The sequence below is a fragment of the Dreissena polymorpha genome, chromosome 5, assembly GCF_020536995.1.
Source record: "Dreissena polymorpha isolate Duluth1 chromosome 5, UMN_Dpol_1.0, whole genome shotgun sequence".
NCBI lineage: Eukaryota > Metazoa > Mollusca > Bivalvia > Myida > Dreissenidae > Dreissena > Dreissena polymorpha.
In genome coordinates, this window is record NC_068359.1 from 43,820,689 (window position 1) to 43,846,353 (window position 25,665).

The following is a 25,665-nucleotide window of genomic DNA, read 5'->3' on the forward strand; positions in this document are numbered from 1 at the left end:
AATTTTAACATGGTAGAATTAAGGTCAAAGCAAATATTTGTCTTGTCCATCAATGTTAATATCACTTTAAATTCACATCACCTGCTGCTGAGAGTTGATTGTAAGTTGTTTCTAAATGCAGTGAGAATCCTAAACAGCTTGCATCTCTTAACAAGTTATTTTGAAATTTTTATTTTATTTATTTTTGATACTCAATACAAATTCCTTCAACATGCCTACTGTTCTACAGCATGCTAAAATAATGCAATCAAAGTTAGCATGCAATCATACTCACAGTTTATAAAATTATTTATATTTAGTTTTTTTCCCAATATTTTACTACATAACTATCAGTTATGATTAGTACACTTACCCTCATATTTTTGCTCTATAACAAGCAGTAAAATTTAGCCTGCACTCTATTTCCACTCTAGTAATATTTAACTTGCACTTTTACTTTAAATCAATAGTGATTAGATATATGTAGCTTGGACTCCTATTTTAACTCCATAAATATCATAGTTAGCCTGCATTAACTATTATCACTCCAAAAGAATTAGTAATATTTAGCTTGCACTCTTATTTACACTCTGTAACAACCAGTAATATTTAGCTTGCACTCATATTTCCACTCTATCACTATCAGTAATATTTAGCTTGCACTCATATTTCCACTCTATAACTATCAGTAATATTTTTCCTGCACTCTTATTTCCACTCTATAACTATCAGTTATATTTAGCTTGCACTCATATTTCCACTTTATAACTATCAGTTATATTTAGCTTGCACTCATATTTCCACTCTATAACTATCAGTTATATTTAGCTTGCACTCATATTTCCACTCTATAACTATCAGTTATATTTAGCTTGCACTCTTATTTCCACTCTATAACTATCAGTTATATTTAGCTTGCACTCATATTTCCACTCTATAACTATCAGTAATATTTAGCTTGCACTCACATTTCCACTCTATAACTATCAGTTATATTTAGCTTGCATTCTCATTTCCAATCTATAACTGTCAGTTATTATTTAGCTTGCTCTTTTATTTTCACTCTATAACAATCAGTTATATTTTGCTTTCACTCTTTATTTCCACTCTATAAAGGTTAACACTGATAAAACTAAAATAATGTTTTTTCGCAAACGGGGTAATTTATTTTCATCTGAAACATGGAACTTTGAAGGTCAGAAAATAGAAGTAGTAAATGATTTTAATTATTTGGGAACTCTTTTTAATTATGCAGGAAATTTTCAGCTAAATCAAGAACATTCATGTGGAAAAACACTTAAATCTATGAATATATTATTTAACAAATGTAAAGTGCTTCACTTAAAACCCAAAACACAATGTCAGCTATTCGATGCTTTTGTCTGATCCATACTGAACTAGAGTTTGTCACAGACGTGACGTATACCCCCACATTCCGCATTGACACAGACTATTTTGCATGCTGTCTTCACAAAACAAGAGAATCAAATTTATGGCGATTTTTAAGAATTAAAATGCCATTATCATTTGCCGTTTCGACCTTTGAACTCTTGTATTCTTTCGCATGACATGCCATCAAAATTTATGGCCATGTTTTTACTTTTGAACTCCAAGTGTGACCTAGACCTTGGAGTTATCGACATAATTCTTTCGCATGACACATCCTCCAATGATTGTTATCAAATGTACCAGGTATTTTTTAAAATTTCACAATAAATGACATAGTTATGGCCCAGACAAGATCATTTATGGCCATTTTTGACCTTTGAACTAGCAGTGTGACCTTGACCATGCAGATATCTACGTAATTCATTCGCGCGACACACCGTCCAATAAGGGTGAACAAATGTGCCAAATGATTTAAAAATCTCACGATGAACAAAATAGTTATGGCCAGGACAAGCTCACTTATGGCCATTTTTGACCTTCAAACTCAAATTGTGACCTTGACCTTGGAGCTATCAACGTAATTCTTTCGCGTGACACACAGTCCAATGGTGGTGAACAAATATGCTTAATGATTTTAAAATCTCACAATGAATGACGTAGTTATTGCCCGGACATGCTCATTTATGGCCATTATTGACCTTTGAACTCAAAGTGTGACCTTAGCGATATCGACGTAATTCTTTGGCGCGACACACCGTCCAATGATGGTGAACAATTGTGCCAAATGATTTTAAAATCTCACAATGAACGACATAGTTATTTCCCAGACAAGCTCATTTATGGCCATTTTTAATCTTTGAACTCAAAGTGTGACCTTGACTTTGAATATTGACGTAATTCTTTCGCGCGACACACCATGATAGTGAACAAATTTGCCAAATGATTTTAAAATCTCACAATAAATGATAAAGTTATGGCGGGGACAAGCATTTGACCCTTGAACTCCAAGTGTGACCTTGACCTTGTAGATATTGATGTACTTTTTTCACGCAACACACCGTCCCATGATGGTGAACAAGTGTACCATGTTATTTTAAAATCTAACAATAAATGACACAGTTATGGTCCGGATAAACTTTCAGTTTAAAACACACTAAGTGACCCCGTGACCTAGTTTTTGACCCGGCATGACCCATATTCAAACTTGACCTGTACATCATCAAGATACAGCTTGTGACCAAGTTTGGTGAAGATCGGATGAAATTTCGAAACAGACCGACAGACCTTCCGACTGACAAAGTGACTCCTATATAGCCCCCATTACCAATGGTAATGAGGGTATAATTAATCTTGTGAGAAATGGGGTAAAACAAAGTCAATTGAATTGGAATGGGTACACTTAAAGTTCTACAACAATTGTAAAACATTAAGCAAAATGTATGTAATGCTGTAGTGTATGGCGAGTTAGAAAGATACCCACTATTTATTCATAGATATGTTAAGATGGTTAAATACTTGTTTAAACTTATTCAAACTGATAACAGAATTTTAAAATCAATTTATATACAAGCTTTAAATGATTGCCAAAATGGTCATTCTAATTGGATATCTAATATAAAACAAGAGATGTGTTTGTCAGAAACACAATGCCCCCTAATGCGCCGCTTTGATTTTTTTTTTACCTTTGACCTTGAAGGATGACCTTGACCTTTCACCACTCAAAATGTGCAGTTCAATAAGATACACATGCATGCCAAATATCAAGTTGCTATGTTCAATATTTCAAAAGTTACTGTGAAACCATTATTAATCGTCAGGCATTAATTTTCATAAATTTCGTCAGTCGACCAATCGGCGAATTTAAGATCCTAACGAACAATCATGCTCTATGTTTGAACAAAAACAAACACTAAGTTGATCAATATTTTAAAACTTTACCGTAGACATGAGGCATTATATTCCAACATAATCCATGCACACATTCACTGCTGTTTCGTAATCAAGATTAATCCGGTTTTGACACAAAGGGATGTAGATTACACAAGGTACTTAACTGACACGTTACACTTCTTTAAAACGCGTGTGCAGTACAGCTGTATCGAGTGCGTTGACTTCATTTATGTAGAATGGTAATGAATTAGCGCTAATTGTTTATAACTTTATTACCCATTAGGTGCATTGTGTTTTTCAGGGGTGTTGCATATTAGCCATCACGCAGCGAATGCCGATGAAAGACAATAAACCAAATGAAAAGATGACGATGTGTGATCAACATGCGTATTTATCACAAATTAATAAAGAATATTTTAATTGCTGTTTGTTGTTTGATTGTTTGTGTTAAACCAAACTTATTACTATTTTATATGTATCAATTTATTTATTTTTAAATTATTGACATGATTGATTTATATACCGGTAGTTTACTTTTGGCAATTATAATAATAGAATAAGACTAATTGGCAATTGGCTTTGTTGTTACAAACACTCGTTAACGGTTATTCAATGCCACTTGTCCGCTAATCATAACAATGAACGTGTGAATGGCATACATTAAGAGGGTCCATTACTGTCCTTTGATAACAAAAGACTACTTAATTGGCATGTGACAAACAGGCCCCACCTCCTGCAGTGATTCTCAAGTGTTTTCCCGCATTCGTACCACGATTTTTCGCAACTGCGATTGATCGCGAATATGTATTACACACAAATCGGATATAAACCGACGCATTTTTTTTAAATTCAAAATAAGAAATCGGCGAATTTAAGTGCTGACGAAATCGTCATTTTTATAAAAATGACGAAATTTTGTGCTGTCGAAAATAAATGGTTTCACAGTATTGCAAAACTTTACTGTATATAAGGTTAAAGTTTTGGGACAGAATGGCCAAAAACAATATGCCCCTGATCATTCGATCCGGGGGAATAAACATTGTTAGACAACTACGGTTTCTCATACGTGTTTAATAATCCAAGCACTGTCGATGTTAAAATATTTATACCACATTTTTTAAAATGTTGTTATTGATACCTATAAACAAGAGTGGTTTTGATCTGTTGAAAATAGTTTTATTTTAGATATGTACCTTGTGTTTAAGTCTATGTTTGTTGACGAAAATTATTTAGATTTATTACCTAAATCACTAAGACACTACATGTATATACGTCACAAAGCTTTGAACTTCGAGTCTGCCACTTAGAATTCAAACTGGAAGATATGCTGGTCAAAATATACCATGAAACAAACGTTTTGTTGTAACGAATAAGATGTTGAAGACAAGTTTCATTTTGTTTGTAAATGTCTTTTATACATTAATATAAGAAGAAACTACCTAAAGAAATGTTATTATGTTAGGCCTTCTGTTTATAAATTCAACCAATTGTTGAATACAACGAATAAATTTGAACTAATTAAATAAGCAAAATTGGTAAAAGATGCTCTGATTTTAAGAAATAATATTTCTAATGATATTACTTAACTTCAAAAAGTTATCCTCCCTATTTAAACAAGTATTTTACCTAGTATTTTCGTAACTGTTTATGATGCCGCTTATGTTAATATCATTACTATGTTTATCTCTGTGACATATTTGATTGTGATATATCTATTGTTTAGACAATGTACACTGTGCAAGTCTTAATAAATATGTCTTGTCTATATTTATCAGTTAAAAACAAAGTTTATTACATAACAATCGTGTATATTTAGCTTGTACTCTTATTATCACTCCATAACTATTTGTTATATTTTGGTTAAAATTATAGTTCCATTACATAACACATCAGTCATATTTATGTTGCATACACATTTTAACATATTATACAACAGTAAGTTATATGTTGCATTCATAGTTCCTCTTAATTACTATCAGTCATATTTAGCTTTCACTCACATATTGACTGTATTACTATCAGAATAGCAAAAAATCAAAAACAATTTTGTTGAAAAGTTCAGTATTCAAGACTGTAATTTGTTTGTCACTCATCAATTCTTAATTAATGGAGCAGGTTGTGTTTTAAAATTGGGTATTAACACAAAATGCGTCTTATTTATTCCTCAGCATGAATAATTCATCAATATTGTAAGATTAGAGGCAATATCAATTTATCAAAACTTGCATTAACATTAATGAAACACTGCACATTTAGTTCACATCAAAACGAAATTGATATTATAATAGACCATATATTCATGTTTATATTGTGTACCTTAAAGAGGACCAATATACATTTTACATTAACAGAGAAACATGCATTTCATGCTCGAAATAAAGACATTTTAGAATTAGAATGTGCGCTAGCCAATGAAACAAAAATAATAAAGGTAAAACAAGTTGTTCTTATGGATTAATAGGTCACCATGGTATAATGGATATGGGGTCCGCCTAGCAACCGGGATGTCATGGGTTCGATCCCCACCGTGGAAGCGTTCTTTAGATCTCCCCCAAAGACACCAAGTACTGGTTCTAGGCCCAGGAAACGGACTGGAGAGCGTTTATATAAGTCTCAGGCTTTCAATTCAATCGAGCTAAAATAAATAGGTTAAAACTAAAAAATATTTTTTGTTCATAAAATGGACCAAAATTATTCAAATTTATTCTATTTATAATTTATCATTGGTTTTTAAGTATTTATGGAAAAAAGGACAAAATTTAATTAAATTTGCCCAAAAAATCACAATGCAAGTCAGTACTGGCAACATTTTTACTTGTTGTTTATACACTTGTAAGAAAGCCGTAGGTTGCCCAGCAATGAACAACCAAGAAGGACCAAGAAGAGTCAATAATGTGAAAATTACCATCTTTAAATTGGTCTGCTTCTTCCGCTATTAAACACAATAAAGAAACACATATAATTTATACAGTACATTAGAACATTCTTTTCAGACTAAAGCTTTCAGTGAAAACCAGCCAAAAAATACATTTTGGAGGGTATGAAATTCTATCACAATTTATGAAGTTATGAAATCAAAACAGAAAGTTGAAGAACTATTATCAAACATTTGTTTAAAATACTTTTTTTATTGTTGTGTATTTGTCAATAGACAACGATTTGGCGCTCTGATGCATAGGACAGCATACTTGTTTAATGTCCACAAATTAAAACAAAACTCCAATTTTTAAGTGACTAATAAATAATGATAACATGAAACATATACAATTTTAGCAACTAATATATGAGATTGGTTTTGGGTTATCTTTTTAAATTGTTGAGGGCCCTTTTTAACTACTTGATCCATTGATTAAAAAAAAAGAAAAAAGTATTCAACAGGCAGAAAAAAATCATTTTCAAATCAAATTTTGCTGATGATATGTGTTTGAACCGCAACATCAAATCAATTTGATCATCAACTTTGTGCCATAACAAAACATGACTTTTCACATGAGCAAGGAACCCACACACTCAATATTACATAAATAACTGGTACACCCACACAAATGTATCATGCTTGTTTAATGTAAAGTTCTAAAGTAATGCCCACCTTAATTCTCTTGAATACCCATAAATGTGCTCACACATATAGAAATAAAATGCAAACAACACCATAGAAATACGAGTGTCATAATTATGTTCACATGCTTTAGGCAAGTTTTGTTAAGACTTCAAGGACAGCAATTAATCATTTTCATCTGAGACTTATTATTTCCTATTTGAGTGAGATTATCTAAGAAATGTTGTTTCATATTTGAGACAAAGTGTTTATGCTGATGGCAGTGGCTTGGCATAGCATGGTCATTTAGCAACAAATATTGGTTTACTAATCCACTTATTACATTGATTTACACAAACATTTACATTTTACATGTGGAGGCTTTGATTTGCATCTTCTTTAAAACAGAATTTATACTATTAAGGATATTAACTTCAGAAAACAATTATTATAATGTTTGAACGGCGCTCTATGAAAAAGGGGGTTTTCATGCATGTGCGTAAAGTGTCGTCCCAGATTAGCCTGTGCAGTGCTAGCCTGTGCAGTGGGCACATGATTATCAGGGACGACACTTTCCGCTTAACTGGATTTTTGCTATGAAGAGACTTGCTGTAAAAGAAAAATACCATAACAACGAGGTGTTCTCACTGATTAGCCTGTGCGAACTGCACAGGCTAATCTGGGACTACACTTAACGCACATGCATTAAACCCTTTTTTCACAGAGCACGGCTCATATTTATTACCACAGTCTTATTCAAGGTCAATAAGAAATAGGAACCCAGGACATGGACACTAGCTAAAACAGCATGTGTTGAATCACCTACCTTCATTTTCTGTAAAATACCGAATCTGGCACTGTAGTCTACCTGAGGGCTTCAAATCCAGCTGTCCATTAAATACAAAAACAATTGTTAATGCTAAATATAGTATGTCGCAGACATGTTATTGGAAACCCTAGCTGAACTTAAGTCTCATAAGTATTACCATAAGGCATATTCACAACTTTTGTATTTTTTGTAATAGATTTTTTTAATTAAAACTGAGTTTTAGCAGAGTCTGATATTTATCAAGGACTCAAACCCCTTCTTATGGCAAATTCATAGTTCTATTATGCAATATTAAGACTAACAAGCTAACAATCTTTCCCAATTTTCAAGATTTTTTTTAATTTACCACCATAAGCTAATGTGGTTATTTGCAGAACAAGTCAAGCCCTAATCATTAAGGGAAACTAGGGAATATTTTTTCCCATAAAGGACCTGACAATTATAAGATGCAGGATCATATTGATTGAAAGTTACTAGCCCCCCCAGGTCTACAAGTACCAATTACAAAGAGAAATAATCACATTGTTTCCAACATGGGATTCATGTTTTGCTATGATTTGTAGCGTTACAATCTCAATTATTTCTAGATATTTATCCCACTGGGACTATTCACAGGAAAATTCTGAATGTAAAGCCTTTTAACACTGAAATCTTTTTTTATACTTGCCTTTGAATGAAGAAAAGAACAGTCTTATGTGTCACTTTTTGCAATTGATTTTCAAGAATTGGCATAATGACAGTGATTTTTTCAACAAATGATCATCAATGCAAAGAATGATAAAACAAACTGGGTCACGGTCTTAAATTGTCATAAGTGGGCATGTTTGAGTAGCCTGATTGGTTGCATTTGGGTTAAAACTTAAAGTATATAGCGATAGGGAAATGATTGAATGGCATTATTTCTACTTTTTACATTTCAACATTACAAAATAATGTATAAAGTGAGCTGTATGTCTTCCGCATCTCTGTATGTTTTTATGGATGGGAAGTCTAAATATAAAGTAATATGATGTTTGATTTTCCTTCTATCTTTGCTAATATAACAAACTGGAAATACAAATATCAGTTCCTTGTTTAAAAAACTACATAGTAAATTTCAGCATATTTATTAACTTAAGTTTACATTGTACAAAATCATTGAAAGATGTATCAGGGCTTAACAACATAAATTGATCTACTAAATAAAGTACTTCATATATATATATATAAATATACTTAACAAAATCATTCATTAATGCTCAAATTAGTGTATAAACTGGAATCTTGCATTTCATGAAAACTACATATGTCACAGACAGATGAACATGGTATTGTATGCCAATATTTGATCTTTTACATCAAATAGTGACCTTGACCCTCCAGTTAAGGCCAAATTGAAGCACACTCCCAACAAACATTAATGTTTAAATATTAAATACAAACATTTTGCGGTCGCAGTGGTGTAGTGGATATGGTGTCGGCCTAGCAACTGGAAGATCACGGGTTCGATCCCCACAATGGGAGCGTTCTATAAATCTCCCCCAGAGACACCAAGTACTGGTTGTAGGCCCAGAAAACGGACTCGAAAGCGTTTCAAATAAGCCTTAGGCTTTCTACGCAATCAAGCTAAAATAAACAGGTTTAAACTAAACATTAATATAGACAATCTGACCATTACAATTCATACTGCCTCTCACTGTGTCACAACTGTGACAAGAAACCCTTTACTGCTCAGATATTTATTTTCACTTGTTTATTATTATATAGTCAATTAAATTTTTTAACTGAAGACCATTCTTACTAGATTCAAATTTTAAAGGCTTCATTTGCAACCCTAAGATACTAATGAGCGACAAACAGCATAACACTTGAACAGCCTGCAAGACACTTGCAGGATATTCTGGTTTTATGTTGGTTGCATAGAGCCATTTTCACATTGCTTCTGAGCCTGAAAGGGTTCATATCTGCAGTTTTCTTGAGGCGGCCATTAAGTCTTACCCAAGCAGTGACAATTGAGGAATCTGAGCATTTTTCAGCTAGAGCCTTGGCGCTAACAGTGGCCTCTGCTAGGAAACGATTGGGTCGCTCCATAGCAATCATCTGGATCACACGTCCGTCGTATAAGTGAGCATCGAAGCATGTGTTCCATTCTGGATAGATGGTCTTCTTTCTTTGCACAAGCTGAATGCCTCGACCTGTAGTGATGTGATTGTTCAGTTATCATGGTGTTAATTCCTGTTATCTATGTGTACTTTTAAATGCACAAACTTATAAGTGTAGAAATTCGCCTCTTGTTGCTGATCTTTGAAAAAGTTATTTATATAAATATGATTTATGAATGGAAATAAAACAAGAGATGTGTTGGTCAGAAACACAATGCTCCCTACTGCGGCGCTTTGAATTTTTTTTTTATCATTTGGCACGTACAGATAATTATCTCCCTTTAAAGCTTATTACTTCCCTTGGATTTGTTTTTTGACCTTTGACCTTGAAGGATGACATTGACCTTGACCTTTTACCACTCAAAATGTGCAGCTCCATGAGATGCATGCATGCCAAATATCAAGTTGCTATCTTCAATATTGCAAAAGTTATGGCCAATGTTAAAGTTTACGGACGGAATCACGGACGGACAGACAGACGGACTGACAGTTCAACTGCTATATGCCACCCTATCGGGAGCATAAAAATGCAAAGGACAGCTCTGGAATGTATATTATTTCCCTCAATATTTAAATCATAATGTTTCTGTTCTGTATAGATTCTATTCTACAGACGATAATGTATCATTGAGTAAAAGTAAATGCCAGATGATCTATATAGAACGATTAAAAAATGTCCAATAATTGATATCTCAGAAATCCAAAAAAACAACAAGTTCCTTATATATTTATTTTCACTCATCAGTTGATTTTTGTTCAATACATTTTAAGGCAGATTGTAAATACACTTTACAACATAATTCCATCAATATCTTTATGCAGTAATTTCACATCATATAGCAGTTAAAGTACATATAATTGAGAAAAAAACCCATATCTTTAAGCAGAAAGTACAAATCATTTATCAGTAGCTACATATCTCTTACATTCTATGAACACAACCAAATGGTGTAAAAATTTATCAGGACAATAACAAAGCCATTAGTAAGCCTGAAGTTGCTGAATCACAATGACATGTCACTTGGTATACACTGTAACTCCAATATAACGCGGATGACGGGGTCCAAGCCACGCAACAGCGTTATAAACGGACAGCGTTATAAGTTTTGAGCTTATTTATTTAAGGGGCTATAAAAACAGGTATAGTATAGCCTATAATATAGGCTATTATAGGTCCTGTGTATTGTCATGCTGTGTTTTCATCCGTAAATACATGCATATAAACCGAATCGAATGATAACAGTATACATACCGCTTTTCTAATGTGCACATTTATCCGATAATCCAATATAATTACATCACTTACAAAAAAATAATGTTTAACATTTATGACATGAAATATGTTTACAAACTTCGTAAACAAATTCATATGCCTAGTAATTGCCTACGCCATTTTTCAGAAAAATTAGTACAGTGCATTATGGGACAGCTTTCATTGGACGAGCGAATTTAAATTTAGATTGAATACATGTACAAAGAAATTTTTTATTGCGTCAAACGCAGCATGTAAAAAACGTGCTTTCCGTGGACTTTCTGCAAAAATTTAAGTGCATCTCTGTTAACTATTACACTGCGTTAGCATTTAAATAAATCGTCAGGATTTTTAAATTTATTTTTCGTATACGTACTGAAACATTAAACACACACAAATATATTTTTATTTATCAAGCATGTGTAGCATATAATAAACGATAACACACTTACACAGCCATAGTTTATACAATGAAATACAATACACAATAAATACAAAACATAAACAGGTAATCGTTTTAAATAACTTTAATTTGATAATTATTCCGCTTGCACTTGCCTTATTGAAATAAGCGCACCGAACCGCTCTGATAGGGAAAACATGTAATAAACACCGACTCGCGAATTTTCACACCTTTATTGGCATTACACAACAGATTAACACCAATTAGCTGTCGAGTGTCGTTTAACCTCTAATCGATTACAATCAGTTAAACGGACGGAAAAAGCAATCAAGCTGTGATCGCCGGCTTCTTGTATGAAAATACATGAAGTTGCATAACATGGATTTGAATCAGAAATGGAAGGTTGGAGAAAAAACGGGATCCAAGGACCCCCCGCGTTATATTGGACACAGCGTTATAACGGACCGCACTATATTGGAGTTACAGTGTACCTTTTTTGTCTATTCACTGTTGATGTGTAAGTGTAAAAATAGGCTATTAACTCCATATAAACAAGGGGTTATCCCAGCTGGAAAAGTGTAATTTCCCTAATTCATTAGAGGAAAATTTCAACACAATCAACAACTGACATACATGACGTGGGTTTTTGTACACGGTTATTGATACTTTATGCAGTATGAGGCAATAAGTATAACATTTTTGTTTTTTGTATTTGTTCAGCTCTTACCCTTCATTTGAGAAAACTTATTTTAAAGACAATGTTTCATACCGGCATGTTATTACAGTGGACACATGATACAAATATCCCATGTTTATGTTAAATGTAGGCAATGCATATTGATCACAAAATTATATTAGTGTAGTATTGTCATTACCAACCACAATCTTCATTATGCATACCAATAAGCATTTTCTCTTGCAAAGCTTAACATTTTTGTCTGCCATGTTTGTGGTCATTAGGCATCAGTTTCTAGCAGTTTGCACATAAAGTGTGTTAGGTAAATCATTCATTTTAACGTCTTTCGCATAAAATTTAGCCTGAACATGAATCCGAACTTTAAGTTTGCAATATGATTATCATAGTACTACAATGCAAATTTAAAGTACTAAAGAACACAGTAGTCTGGTTTAACTCAATAGCGTAGCCTTTTTGAAAAACAAATTGAAAAAACTTGGCATGAATTTGCACCCAATTGTGTCATAAACAGACACCCATACACATTTTAAGGGATAATATTAGTTCATGATTAGTTAATTAACCAAATTGCCACAGGTACAGTAGTAATAACACAATACTCCAAAAGCACATTGCTGACAAAACTAAGAACAAAATGCAAGAAAAAGTACCCAAATCATTGTTTTAGATATTGTACCATATTTGCAGTAAGTGCATGATTGTGGAAAGACTGGATTTTTGTAAAAATGTTCCTTAAAGATATTGCAAAAAGAATTGAAAAAAGAAGAAAGAATTGCACACAGAAATGCAAACATTTACAGAAAAGAATTGCACACAGAAATGCAAACATTTACAGAAAAGAACCGACTATTAGAGTTTATTTCAATGAACAGCAGTATTGTTCACAGGAAACAAATCATTTTGTCTTTCTCCTACCCAATTCTGTATATAATGTCTTGGATACAATTTCATGCTTTGCCGGTTATACTAGAGACAAAACTGACAGTTAATATTAATAATATTCTAATGAAACGGGCCGCCAAGGAAAATCACAAAGTCCTCTCAGTTTCTTGGTCTTGTTCATTTGCAATAATTGATTGACTGGAAGTCATTTCACTCTCAAGGGAAGTGGGATATATATAGATAAAAAGAACAAATCATTGCGACAGGAAAATGAATTCATTGATTTATCTTTTGCTGCTAATAATGCTAATTGAAAAGATCCTGACGGCAGGAAATTACCATAATGGTAAATAATGTTCTTTTTTATGCTAACTTCTACAATGTTTGCATGTTCATTATTATTTATGACAGTTATCACTAACCATCCATTAGACACTATATAAAAAAACCTCTAAAACTGCACAAACACATAATGAAGTAAAAAATATTATGTTAAGCACTTATTTTCATACATGTCAAAATGAAAAGGGTTATTTTTCCAGTAATATTTTATCACTACTTGGTGTTTAAATCAATCACATATATATGAATATTCCTTTCACACACATTAAATGGACATTATAATACATGAAGTGCAAGACAAACTTGTGCATTGTTAGGTGGCCCACTGAAGTGCAGTGGTCTATATTATCAAAGTACGGGTAGCTGTATTTTGTATAAATTTTGCAATTTTGGTTGAAATGACGATTTTGTTTAACTGCATAAAAATAAAACACATTTTGTAAATTGCTTTCATTTGTATTGTGATTTTTTATTCATTAGCTTAACTTAAAATTCTTGATTGAGTTGTCTTCTGTCATTTCCATTTGTAACTGGCTCCTTTAATATCCGATTTTTATTGTCTAATATAAGATTTAATAGATTTTATTCAGTTATCGTGGTGCTAATTTTAATTTTATTAGATTGATCCTATTTCTTTTATTTTAAGAAATGCACACAACAATCAATTTAGTTTTTCATTAATTTACTAACACTTGCTAATTTACTGGTAGGAAATCATGTTTTGTCATTGGTTTCAAAATGTCAGGAATGTTATTCCTCTATAATTTAGTAAAAAATAAATTATTCACTGAACATTTTATCAGTATACATGACATGATGCAGTAGATGCTCAATTGCTTTTGCTTTTAGAGGACCTGGTATAAGAACTGTAAAGGCATATAAATCAAACAGATATATAAAGTATAACAATACTTCTTTTGAAGTCATTTTCATTTTGCTGATGAAAAACCATTATTTGTTGAATTACAGGAGACCTAGCAAGTGGCTCTGAAAGCACAGTATTACAATCCGGTGTACGCAAATAAACAACGAAAAACAAAGATTTAGAACGGGTTCAGTAAACCAGAGTATATTTCATCACCAACTTCCAACACATGTATCTCTCATTGTAACACCCTCGAAATGGTTTGGCAGAGCTCTTTGAGAAATAAATCTTTGCCTCATTTTTCAGGAATCTAACATTATACAGAAACGTTTGGCAGAAGTTTCATGGTTTCTGATTTCTAATTGTTTACTTAAATGAAGGTTCATGGAACTGTATTCCAAACACAAAAGCAACAGGGGTTTTTAATAATCTGATTTTCTAATAGGTGCTGAACACTTTACAGGTGTTTTTTATTGTCTAAGAAACTTTGAATCATATTAAGTGGATTAAGTATCATTCAATAATCAGGTTGGTATTTATGAGGTAATTTTAAATCGTATCATTAAGTACTGTATGAATGTAAATGAAGCGATTTTTATCTTCTCTCACATATATACAAATAAATACCCTGGACATGATGTTATATGTTTGTACCAAAAAACTCTGTAATATTGCGGTCCATCATATCGCGATGTCCAATATATCGCAAGCCAGCGGTTGACTGAATTTTATTCACCCAATTTAATTTTTTGCGTAATCTGACATTAATAACTCCAGTTTGGTCCAGATTGTTTGCCTTCATTGTGCATCCCATTCAGGCATGTGGCTTGTGTACTGTGACAAAAAAAAACACACAAAAACTTGCCAAACATCGAATGTTATTTCGGGTGTCACCCTTTCACAATATTCTCTATTTAATTTTCTTTGAGCTGCCATGATGCGAGCTGTAATTCACTTTCTTCTTGGTCATTGTATCAGCCAATCAGGGCTCAGGCTGCCGAATACACAGTCCCCACATGAAGGTGTATACAATATCTCTAAACATCACAGATCAATACTGACGAATCTCAACAACCTTTGGGCCTTAGATACACGTAAACGCTGTTAATTAAGAGGAAAACTTTGCACAGCTTTTTGCACGACCAATTTTTTATCCTAAATTGAAGATCATAGAGTGAGTTGTCCCCAATGTGCTAATTAGTTTTTACTCAGAATGAATGTGAAATTGTACATGAAGTCATGTACAATTTTTGCATGCTTTTAATCAGTACAAATAATTTACAGGAAATAAATGAGGAGTGTTTATTTGTGGCTAGATAATTATGGTCATCTTTCGTGAACAATAAAAATTGGCAATGCTTTTCGGACAACAACTTTTATTATAAGCATTTTAAAATACTTATCTGGAATAATGTTTTTATGTTATACATAATATTTATCACATAGGTGTAACACATGATGCAATAAGGTAGTTAAATAGCCTGTTTTTAAATTGACAAACTATGCTAATCCGTACATATACTTGCATGAATGTCCTGACATTAGTTACATGGCGCGCCGGATAAATCGCAACTGTGATCTTTGGACAACGCGCGCCGCAATATTAAGGAGCTGCAGTTTATTATATCCAGCTGTATTGATCCATAGCCCCAAAATCAATTTTCCCAAACAAAGTTAAATTGATTAATACTAGGGATTACCATAAACATGGTAGCATTCAAATTACCACCAAGAATGCTAATTTACTGAATAACTGATTGCTTCCCATGAAAACAGATGAACAAGAAGCCTATAGAGGGTGGGCATAAAAACAATTGTTTGCAACTGATACCATGCAAATCGCTTTTCAAATAAGAGGATCCAATTTAACTGTTAAGGCTGACAGAAATTTATGCAGATTTGTAATATTCAAGCAAAAAGGTGAGTGTAAGGTTAATTTGCACTAGCAGTACAAGCCTGTTAATAGTTTCATCAGAAGACCAACATCAAGAGGCAAATCGACCCACACCACGTTATTGTCCGCCATCTTGGAATATTTGCTACATGCGTGCAACGCAACAACAAAAATCGTAAATGTCCAACTACTGTTGCGACCATTCGAGATGCTCCGTTCACGTTCAGAACAATTCTCCGACTTTATTGATGCTGCAATGTACTACTGAAATTTGGCAAAAATGTTGTTTTATAGTCAGACATATCATAATCCGGTAACCATGAAATGATGGTGTTGTGAAAACTGCAACAAGGTAACAATTTTTTACAGCATCAAGAGATGAGTTTGTCAGCAACACAATGCCCCCTAATGTGCACATTTATCCGATAATCCAATATAATTACATCACTTACAAAAAAATAATGTTTAACATTTATGACATGAAATATGTTTACAAACTTCGTAAACAAATTCATATGCCTAGTAATTGCCTACGCCATTTTTCAGAAAAATTAGTACAGTGCATTATGGGACAGCTTTCATTGGACGAGCGAATTTAAATTTAGATTGAATACATGTACAAAGAAATTTTTTATTGCGTCAAACGCAGCATGTAAAAAACGTGCTTTCCGTGGACTTTCTGCAAAAATTTAAGTGCATCTCTGTTAACTATTACACTGCGTTAGCATTTAAATAAATCGTCAGGATTTTTAAATTTATTTTTCGTATACGTACTGAAACATTAAACACACACAAATATATTTTTATTTATCAAGCATGTGTAGCATATAATAAACGATAACACACTTACACAGCCATAGTTTATACAATGAAATACAATACACAATAAATACAAAACATAAACAGGTAATCGTTTTAAATAACTTTAATTTGATAATTATTCCGCTTGCACTTGCCTTATTGAAATAAGCGCACCGAACCGCTCTGATAGGGAAAACATGTAATAAACACCGACTCGCGAATTTTCACACCTTTATTGGCATTACACAACAGATTAACACCAATTAGCTGTCGAGTGTCGTTTAACCTCTAATCGATTACAATCAGTTAAACGGACGGAAAAAGCAATCAAGCTGTGATCGCCGGCTTCTTGTATGAAAATACATGAAGTTGCATAACATGGATTTGAATCAGAAATGGAAGGTTGGAGAAAAAACGGGATCCAAGGACCCCCCGCGTTATATTGGACACAGCGTTATAACGGACCGCACTATATTGGAGTTACAGTGTACCTTTTTTGTCTATTCACTGTTGATGTGTAAGTGTAAAAATAGGCTATTAACTCCATATAAACAAGGGGTTATCCCAGCTGGAAAAGTGTAATTTCCCTAATTCATTAGAGGAAAATTTCAACACAATCAACAACTGACATACATGACGTGGGTTTTTGTACACGGTTATTGATACTTTATGCAGTATGAGGCAATAAGTATAACATTTTTGTTTTTTGTATTTGTTCAGCTCTTACCCTTCATTTGAGAAAACTTATTTTAAAGACAATGTTTCATACCGGCATGTTATTACAGTGGACACATGATACAAATATCCCATGTTTATGTTAAATGTAGGCAATGCATATTGATCACAAAATTATATTAGTGTAGTATTGTCATTACCAACCACAATCTTCATTATGCATACCAATAAGCATTTTCTCTTGCAAAGCTTAACATTTTTGTCTGCCATGTTTGTGGTCATTAGGCATCAGTTTCTAGCAGTTTGCACATAAAGTGTGTTAGGTAAATCATTCATTTTAACGTCTTTCGCATAAAATTTAGCCTGAACATGAATCCGAACTTTAAGTTTGCAATATGATTATCATAGTACTACAATGCAAATTTAAAGTACTAAAGAACACAGTAGTCTGGTTTAACTCAATAGCGTAGCCTTTTTGAAAAACAAATTGAAAAAACTTGGCATGAATTTGCACCCAATTGTGTCATAAACAGACACCCATACACATTTTAAGGGATAATATTAGTTCATGATTAGTTAATTAACCAAATTGCCACAGGTACAGTAGTAATAACACAATACTCCAAAAGCACATTGCTGACAAAACTAAGAACAAAATGCAAGAAAAAGTACCCAAATCATTGTTTTAGATATTGTACCATATTTGCAGTAAGTGCATGATTGTGGAAAGACTGGATTTTTGTAAAAATGTTCCTTAAAGATATTGCAAAAAGAATTGAAAAAAGAAGAAAGAATTGCACACAGAAATGCAAACATTTACAGAAAAGAATTGCACACAGAAATGCAAACATTTACAGAAAAGAACCGACTATTAGAGTTTATTTCAATGAACAGCAGTATTGTTCACAGGAAACAAATCATTTTGTCTTTCTCCTACCCAATTCTGTATATAATGTCTTGGATACAATTTCATGCTTTGCTGGTTATACTAGAGACAAAACTGACAGTTAATATTAATAATATTCTAATGAAACGGGCCGCCAAGGAAAATCACAAAGTCCTCTCAGTTTCTTGGTCTTGTTCATTTGCAATAATTGATTGACTGGAAGTCATTTCACTCTCAAGGGAAGTGGGATATATATAGATAAAAAGAACAAATCATTGCGACAGGAAAATGAATTCATTGATTTATCTTTTGCTGCTAATAATGCTAATTGAAAAGATCCTGACGGCAGGAAATTACCATAATGGTAAATAATGTTCTTTTTTATGCTAACTTCTACAATGTTTGCATGTTCATTATTATTTATGACAGTTATCACTAACCATCCATTAGACACTATATAAAAAAACCTCTAAAACTGCACAAACACATAATGAAGTAAAAAATATTATGTTAAGCACTTATTTTCATACATGTCAAAATGAAAAGGGTTATTTTTCCAGTAATATTTTATCACTACTTGGTGTTTAAATCAATCACATATATATGAATATTCCTTTCACACACATTAAATGGACATTATAATACATGAAGTGCAAGACAAACTTGTGCATTGTTAGGTGGCCCACTGAAGTGCAGTGGTCTATATTATCAAAGTACGGGTAGCTGTATTTTGTATAAATTTTGCAATTTTGGTTGAAATGACGATTTTGTTTAACTGCATAAAAATAAAACACATTTTGTAAATTGCTTTCATTTGTATTGTGATTTTTTATTCATTAGCTTAACTTAAAATTCTTGATTGAGTTGTCTTCTGTCATTTCCATTTGTAACTGGCTCCTTTAATATCCGATTTTTATTGTCTAATATAAGATTTAATAGATTTTATTCAGTTATCGTGGTGCTAATTTTAATTTTATTAGATTGATCCTATTTCTTTTATTTTAAGAAATGCACACAACAATCAATTTAGTTTTTCATTAATTTACTAACACTTGCTAATTTACTGGTAGGAAATCATGTTTTGTCATTGGTTTCAAAATGTCAGGAATGTTATTCCTCTATAATTTAGTAAAAAATAAATTATTCACTGAACATTTTATCAGTATACATGACATGATGCAGTAGATGCTCAATTGCTTTTGCTTTTAGAGGACCTGGTATAAGAACTGTAAAGGCATATAAATCAAACAGATATATAAAGTATAACAATACTTCTTTTGAAGTCATTTTCATTTTGCTGATGAAAAACCATTATTTGTTGAATTACAGGAGACCTAGCAAGTGGCTCTGAAAGCACAGTATTACAATCCGGTGTACGCAAATAAACAACGAAAAACAAAGATTTAGAACGGGTTCAGTAAACCAGAGTATATTTCATCACCAACTTCCAACACATGTATCTCTCATTGTAACACCCTCGAAATGGTTTGGCAGAGCTCTTTGAGAAATAAATCTTTGCCTCATTTTTCAGGAATCTAACATTATACAGAAACGTTTGGCAGAAGTTTCATGGTTTCTGATTTCTAATTGTTTACTTAAATGAAGGTTCATGGAACTGTATTCCAAACACAAAAGCAACAGGGGTTTTTAATAATCTGATTTTCTAATAGGTGCTGAACACTTTACAGGTGTTTTTTATTGTCTAAGAAACTTTGAATCATATTAAGTGGATTAAGTATCATTCAATAATCAGGTTGGTATTTATGAGGTAATTTTAAATCGTATCATTAAGTACTGTATGAATGTAAATGAAGCGATTTTTATCTTCTCTCACATATATACAAATAAATACCCTGGACATGATGTTATATGTTTGTACCAAAAAACTCTGTAATATTGCGGTCCATCATATCGCGATGTCCAATATATCGCAAGCCAGCGGTTGACTGAATTTTATTCACCCAATTTAATTTTTTGCGTAATCTGACATTAATAACTCCAGTTTGGTCCAGATTGTTTGCCTTCATTGTGCATCCCATTCAGGCATGTGGCTTGTGTACTGTGACAAAAAAAAACACACAAAAACTTGCCAAACATCGAATGTTATTTCGGGTGTCACCCTTTCACAATATTCTCTATTTAATTTTCTTTGAGCTGCCATGATGCGAGCTGTAATTCACTTTCTTCTTGGTCATTGTATCAGCCAATCAGGGCTCAGGCTGCCGAATACACAGTCCCCACATGAAGGTGTATACAATATCTCTAAACATCACAGATCAATACTGACGAATCTCAACAACCTTTGGGCCTTAGATACACGTAAACGCTGTTAATTAAGAGGAAAACTTTGCACAGCTTTTTGCACGACCAATTTTTTATCCTAAATTGAAGATCATAGAGTGAGTTGTCCCCAATGTGCTAATTAGTTTTTACTCAGAATGAATGTGAAATTGTACATGAAGTCATGTACAATTTTTGCATGCTTTTAATCAGTACAAATAATTTACAGGAAATAAATGAGGAGTGTTTATTTGTGGCTAGATAATTATGGTCATCTTTCGTGAACAATAAAAATTGGCAATGCTTTTCGGACAACAACTTTTATTATAAGCATTTTAAAATACTTATCTGGAATAATGTTTTTATGTTATACATAATATTTATCACATAGGTGTAACACATGATGCAATAAGGTAGTTAAATAGCCTGTTTTTAAATTGACAAACTATGCTAATCCGTACATATACTTGCATGAATGTCCTGACATTAGTTACATGGCGCGCCGGATAAATCGCAACTGTGATCTTTGGACAACGCGCGCCGCAATATTAAGGAGCTGCAGTTTATTATATCCAGCTGTATTGATCCATAGCCCCAAAATCAATTTTCCCAAACAAAGTTAAATTGATTAATACTAGGGATTACCATAAACATGGTAGCATTCAAATTACCACCAAGAATGCTAATTTACTGAATAACTGATTGCTTCCCATGAAAACAGATGAACAAGAAGCCTATAGAGGGTGGGCATAAAAACAATTGTTTGCAACTGATACCATGCAAATCGCTTTTCAAATAAGAGGATCCAATTTAACTGTTAAGGCTGACAGAAATTTATGCAGATTTGTAATATTCAAGCAAAAAGGTGAGTGTAAGGTTAATTTGCACTAGCAGTACAAGCCTGTTAATAGTTTCATCAGAAGACCAACATCAAGAGGCAAATCGACCCACACCACGTTATTGTCCGCCATCTTGGAATATTTGCTACATGCGTGCAACGCAACAACAAAAATCGTAAATGTCCAACTACTGTTGCGACCATTCGAGATGCTCCGTTCACGTTCAGAACAATTCTCCGACTTTATTGATGCTGCAATGTACTACTGAAATTTGGCAAAAATGTTGTTTTATAGTCAGACATATCATAATCCGGTAACCATGAAATGATGGTGTTGTGAAAACTGCAACAAGGTAACAATTTTTTACAGCATCAAGAGATGAGTTTGTCAGCAACACAATGCCCCCTAATTCGCCGCTTTAAATTATTATTTTTTTGACCTTTGCCCTTGAAGGATGACCTTGACCTTTCACCACTCAAAATGTGCAGCTCCATGAGATACACGTGCGTGACAAATATCAAGTTGCTATCATCAATATTGCAAACATTATGCAAACGTTATGACCAAGGTTAAAGTTTTGAGACTGACAGATAGACAGAAAAGACAGACAAGACAGACAAGACAAGACAGACAAGACAGACAAGACAGACAGACAGACAGACAGACAGACAGACAGACAGACAGACAGACAGACAGACAGACAGACAGACAGACAGACAGACAGACAGACAGACAGACAGACAGACAGACAGACAAGACAGACAGACAGACAGACAGGACAGACACATTATATAGTTATAACTGGAGCATTGACACATTATATTGTTATACCTGAGGTATTGACACCTATCATTGTTATATCTAGAGAATTGATGATACCATATAGTGTTTTATTTTATTGTTTTACATGGAGTATTGATACATAATAGTGTTTTATCCCATTGGTATACCTGGACTATTGATACCGTATAGTGTTTTATTTTATTGTTATACATGGAGCATTGATACCTTAGTGTTTTACTTCGTTGTTATACCTGGAGTATTGACAAAATATACTACCCCATAGTTATACCTGGAGTTTTGACACAATATACTACCTCATTGTTATACATGGAGTATTGCCACAATATACAACCTCATTGTTATACCTGGAGTATTGACACAATATACTACCTCATCGTTATACCTGGAGTATTGACACAATATACTACCTCATTGTTATACATGGAGCATTGACACAATATACTACCTCATTGTTATACCTAGAGTATTGACACAATAAACTACCTCATTGTTATACCTGGAGTATTGATACCTTATAGTGTTTAATTTTATTGCTATACATGGAGCATTGATACCTTATATTGTTTTACTTCTTGTTTTACCAGGAGCATTGACACAATAAACTACCTCATTGGTTATACCTGGAGTATTGACACAATATACTACCTCATTGTTATACCTGATCTATTGATACCTTAGTGTTCTATTTTATTGTTATACCTGGAGTATTGATACCTTATAGTGTTTTATTTTATTGTTATACCTGGAGTATTGATTGCTTCCTTCACGTTTATTGCGATGTATGGATCGAACACCTCCGACTTGCTGTCCATTGAGCTGCCACGCTCGACCTGTAGCAGCTTCACTCGTATAAACCCTACTGACGGCATCTTTTCTGCACTCATTGACCTATTCCCACTTCCCACGTATTCCAAACCTTTTGTTCCACCTTTATGCTGTGATGTCTTTACCAATCTTTACCCAGCAATTTTGTCAAAGATCTTTAATATTCCTGAAAAAAATGTTATTCAAAGATAAAATACTATTCATTTTTTTTAAATATTATTTTTTATAAAAATTGAATATATTTGATTTTGTCAAAATACTCTCTAAAACTTAAATGATTCAGTTCATAAAGTAAAACAAGACATGCATGCCCTCAGACCCAAGTTGTAAATATGTGTAGTTGTTAAAAAGTAATAAGGGATGAATTTTCTGACCTAAATTCATAAAGATCGGACAATAAATGTGGCCGCAAGTGAGTTAACAAGGCAAATGTAGACGCCGCGCAACGCACGACAGACAAAAGGCCATCACAAAAGCTCACCATGTGCTCAGGTGAGCTAAGAATAAATATGTGGAACAGTTTAAAAAAATTATTTGACATGGTAAAAAGATCAATTACAAAAATCGCCTGCCCTGTGTTTCCAACACAGTGTCCCATTAACCCTTTCAGTGCTGGAACCGAATTTTGAAGGCCTTTGCAAACAGTCTGAATCCAGATGAGACGCCACAGAACGTGACGTCTCATCAGGATCCAAACTGTTTGCTATTCTGATAGTATTCTTTGAAAAAAAATCGAATAAAATGCAAATTAAAAAAATTCAGCAGACGACATTTTAGCAGACGACAAATTTACCAGCATGCAAAGTGTTAAGTAAAAGCTTATATAATACCTCTACACTGTACAGGCTGTAGAAGTTAGATAGTAGTTTAAATGCTATATTGTTAATGCATATATTTGCTATATATATAATCAATGAAAAACATTTCAAAACTATTTTTTCCTGATTGCGTTCGATGATTATAAATTAACAAACATAAATGTTTAACATTCTTCTTGGGAGTGTTGTTTTTGACTGTTTGAATGGTATGCATATAATCTTTTTTGAATGTATGAATAATAGGACAAACAATCTGATATTACCAAATGCAGTCTAAATTGGAACATGATTAACCATGTTTAAACTAGCTGTCATTATACCCTGAAATAACTGTCATTATACCTTGAACTAGCTGTCATTATACCCTGAAATCATTCATGATAATTTACTATTAAAATACCAAACGAAAACTTATCAAGATTATGTTTATGGGTACTGACATTGATGTGATTTCTAACACGGATGTAATATGTTTATTGCTTTCCTTGATGTGTGTCTGTAATAAAAGGAAGATACTAACAGCAGTTTAATGAGATATCAAAAGCTGGATGTGCAATCCAATTAGATCACACTTATTTTTTTTTCCTCTCCTGCTTCATATTCTAAATAAAATAAGGGTTGGTTGGTAGGTAGGGAAATTATTGTTATGATATTATTATTAGTGATAGATATTTTTCATTCAAAATGCAATACATACATTCTTATAATAATTATTTAGTGGTTTATAATTTTTCACATGTTTTATTACAGTCTTCATTATAAAATGCATAATAATTGTCTGAGATTTTAACAAAAAAATATTATGTGTGGCTGCACTTTTTGGTTTGGACCTGGGTTGAGACTTAAAATCTTGATCAAACACAATATCTTTTAATCATTTTGTTCATGGGTTAACTGATCTGTGATTTACAAACAGACTTTAATGCAAGAGCATTAAAACAAGGGCTGTTTGTAACACATGCATGCCCCCCATATGGGCTGTCCGTTTTAGTGGCAGCCATTGTGTGAATATGTTTTTTGTCACTGTGACCTTGACCTTTGACCTAGTGACCTGAAAATCAATAGGGGTCATCTGCTAGTCACGATCAATGTACCTATGAAGTGTCATGATCCTAGCCAAAAGCGTTTTTGAGTTATCTTCCAAAAATCATTTAACTATTTCGGGTCACCGTGACCTTGACCTTTGACCTTGTGACCTCAAAATCAATAGGGGTCATCTGCGAGTCATGATCAATCTCCCTGTGAAGATCATTATCCTAGGCATATGCGTTCTTGAGTTATCATCCGAAAACCATTTTACTATTTCGGGTCACCGTGACCTTGACCTTTGACCTAGTGATCTGAAAATCAATAGGGGTCATCTGCGAGTCATGATCAATCTACCCATGAAGTTTCATGATCCTAGGCGTATGCATTCTTGAGTTATCATCCGGAAACCATTTTACTATTTTGGGTCACCGTGACCTTGACCTTTGACCAAGTGACCTCAAAATCAATAGGGGTCATCTGCGAGTCATGATCAATCTACCCATGAAGTTTCATGATCCTAGGCGAATGCGTTCTTGAGTTATCATTCAAAAACCATTTTACTATTTCGGGTCACCGTGACCTTGACCTTTGACCTAGTGACCTCAAA

The 25,665-nt window shown here is 33.2% G+C and overlaps 1 protein-coding gene across 1 annotated transcript in view; it reads right to left on the reverse strand.

Moving 5' to 3' along the window:
• Positions 1 to 25,665, reverse strand: part of LOC127832337 (protein kinase C delta type-like) — a gene marked incomplete in the record, with an annotated part of 162,725 nt that overhangs the window by 120,467 nt on the left and 16,593 nt on the right. The window contains 4 exon segments of the mRNA XM_052357744.1: positions 6,164 to 6,190; positions 7,623 to 7,683; positions 9,603 to 9,799; positions 23,129 to 23,377. Of these exon segments, the coding sequence (XP_052213704.1) occupies positions 6,164 to 6,190; positions 7,623 to 7,683; positions 9,603 to 9,799; positions 23,129 to 23,270 (427 nt within the window).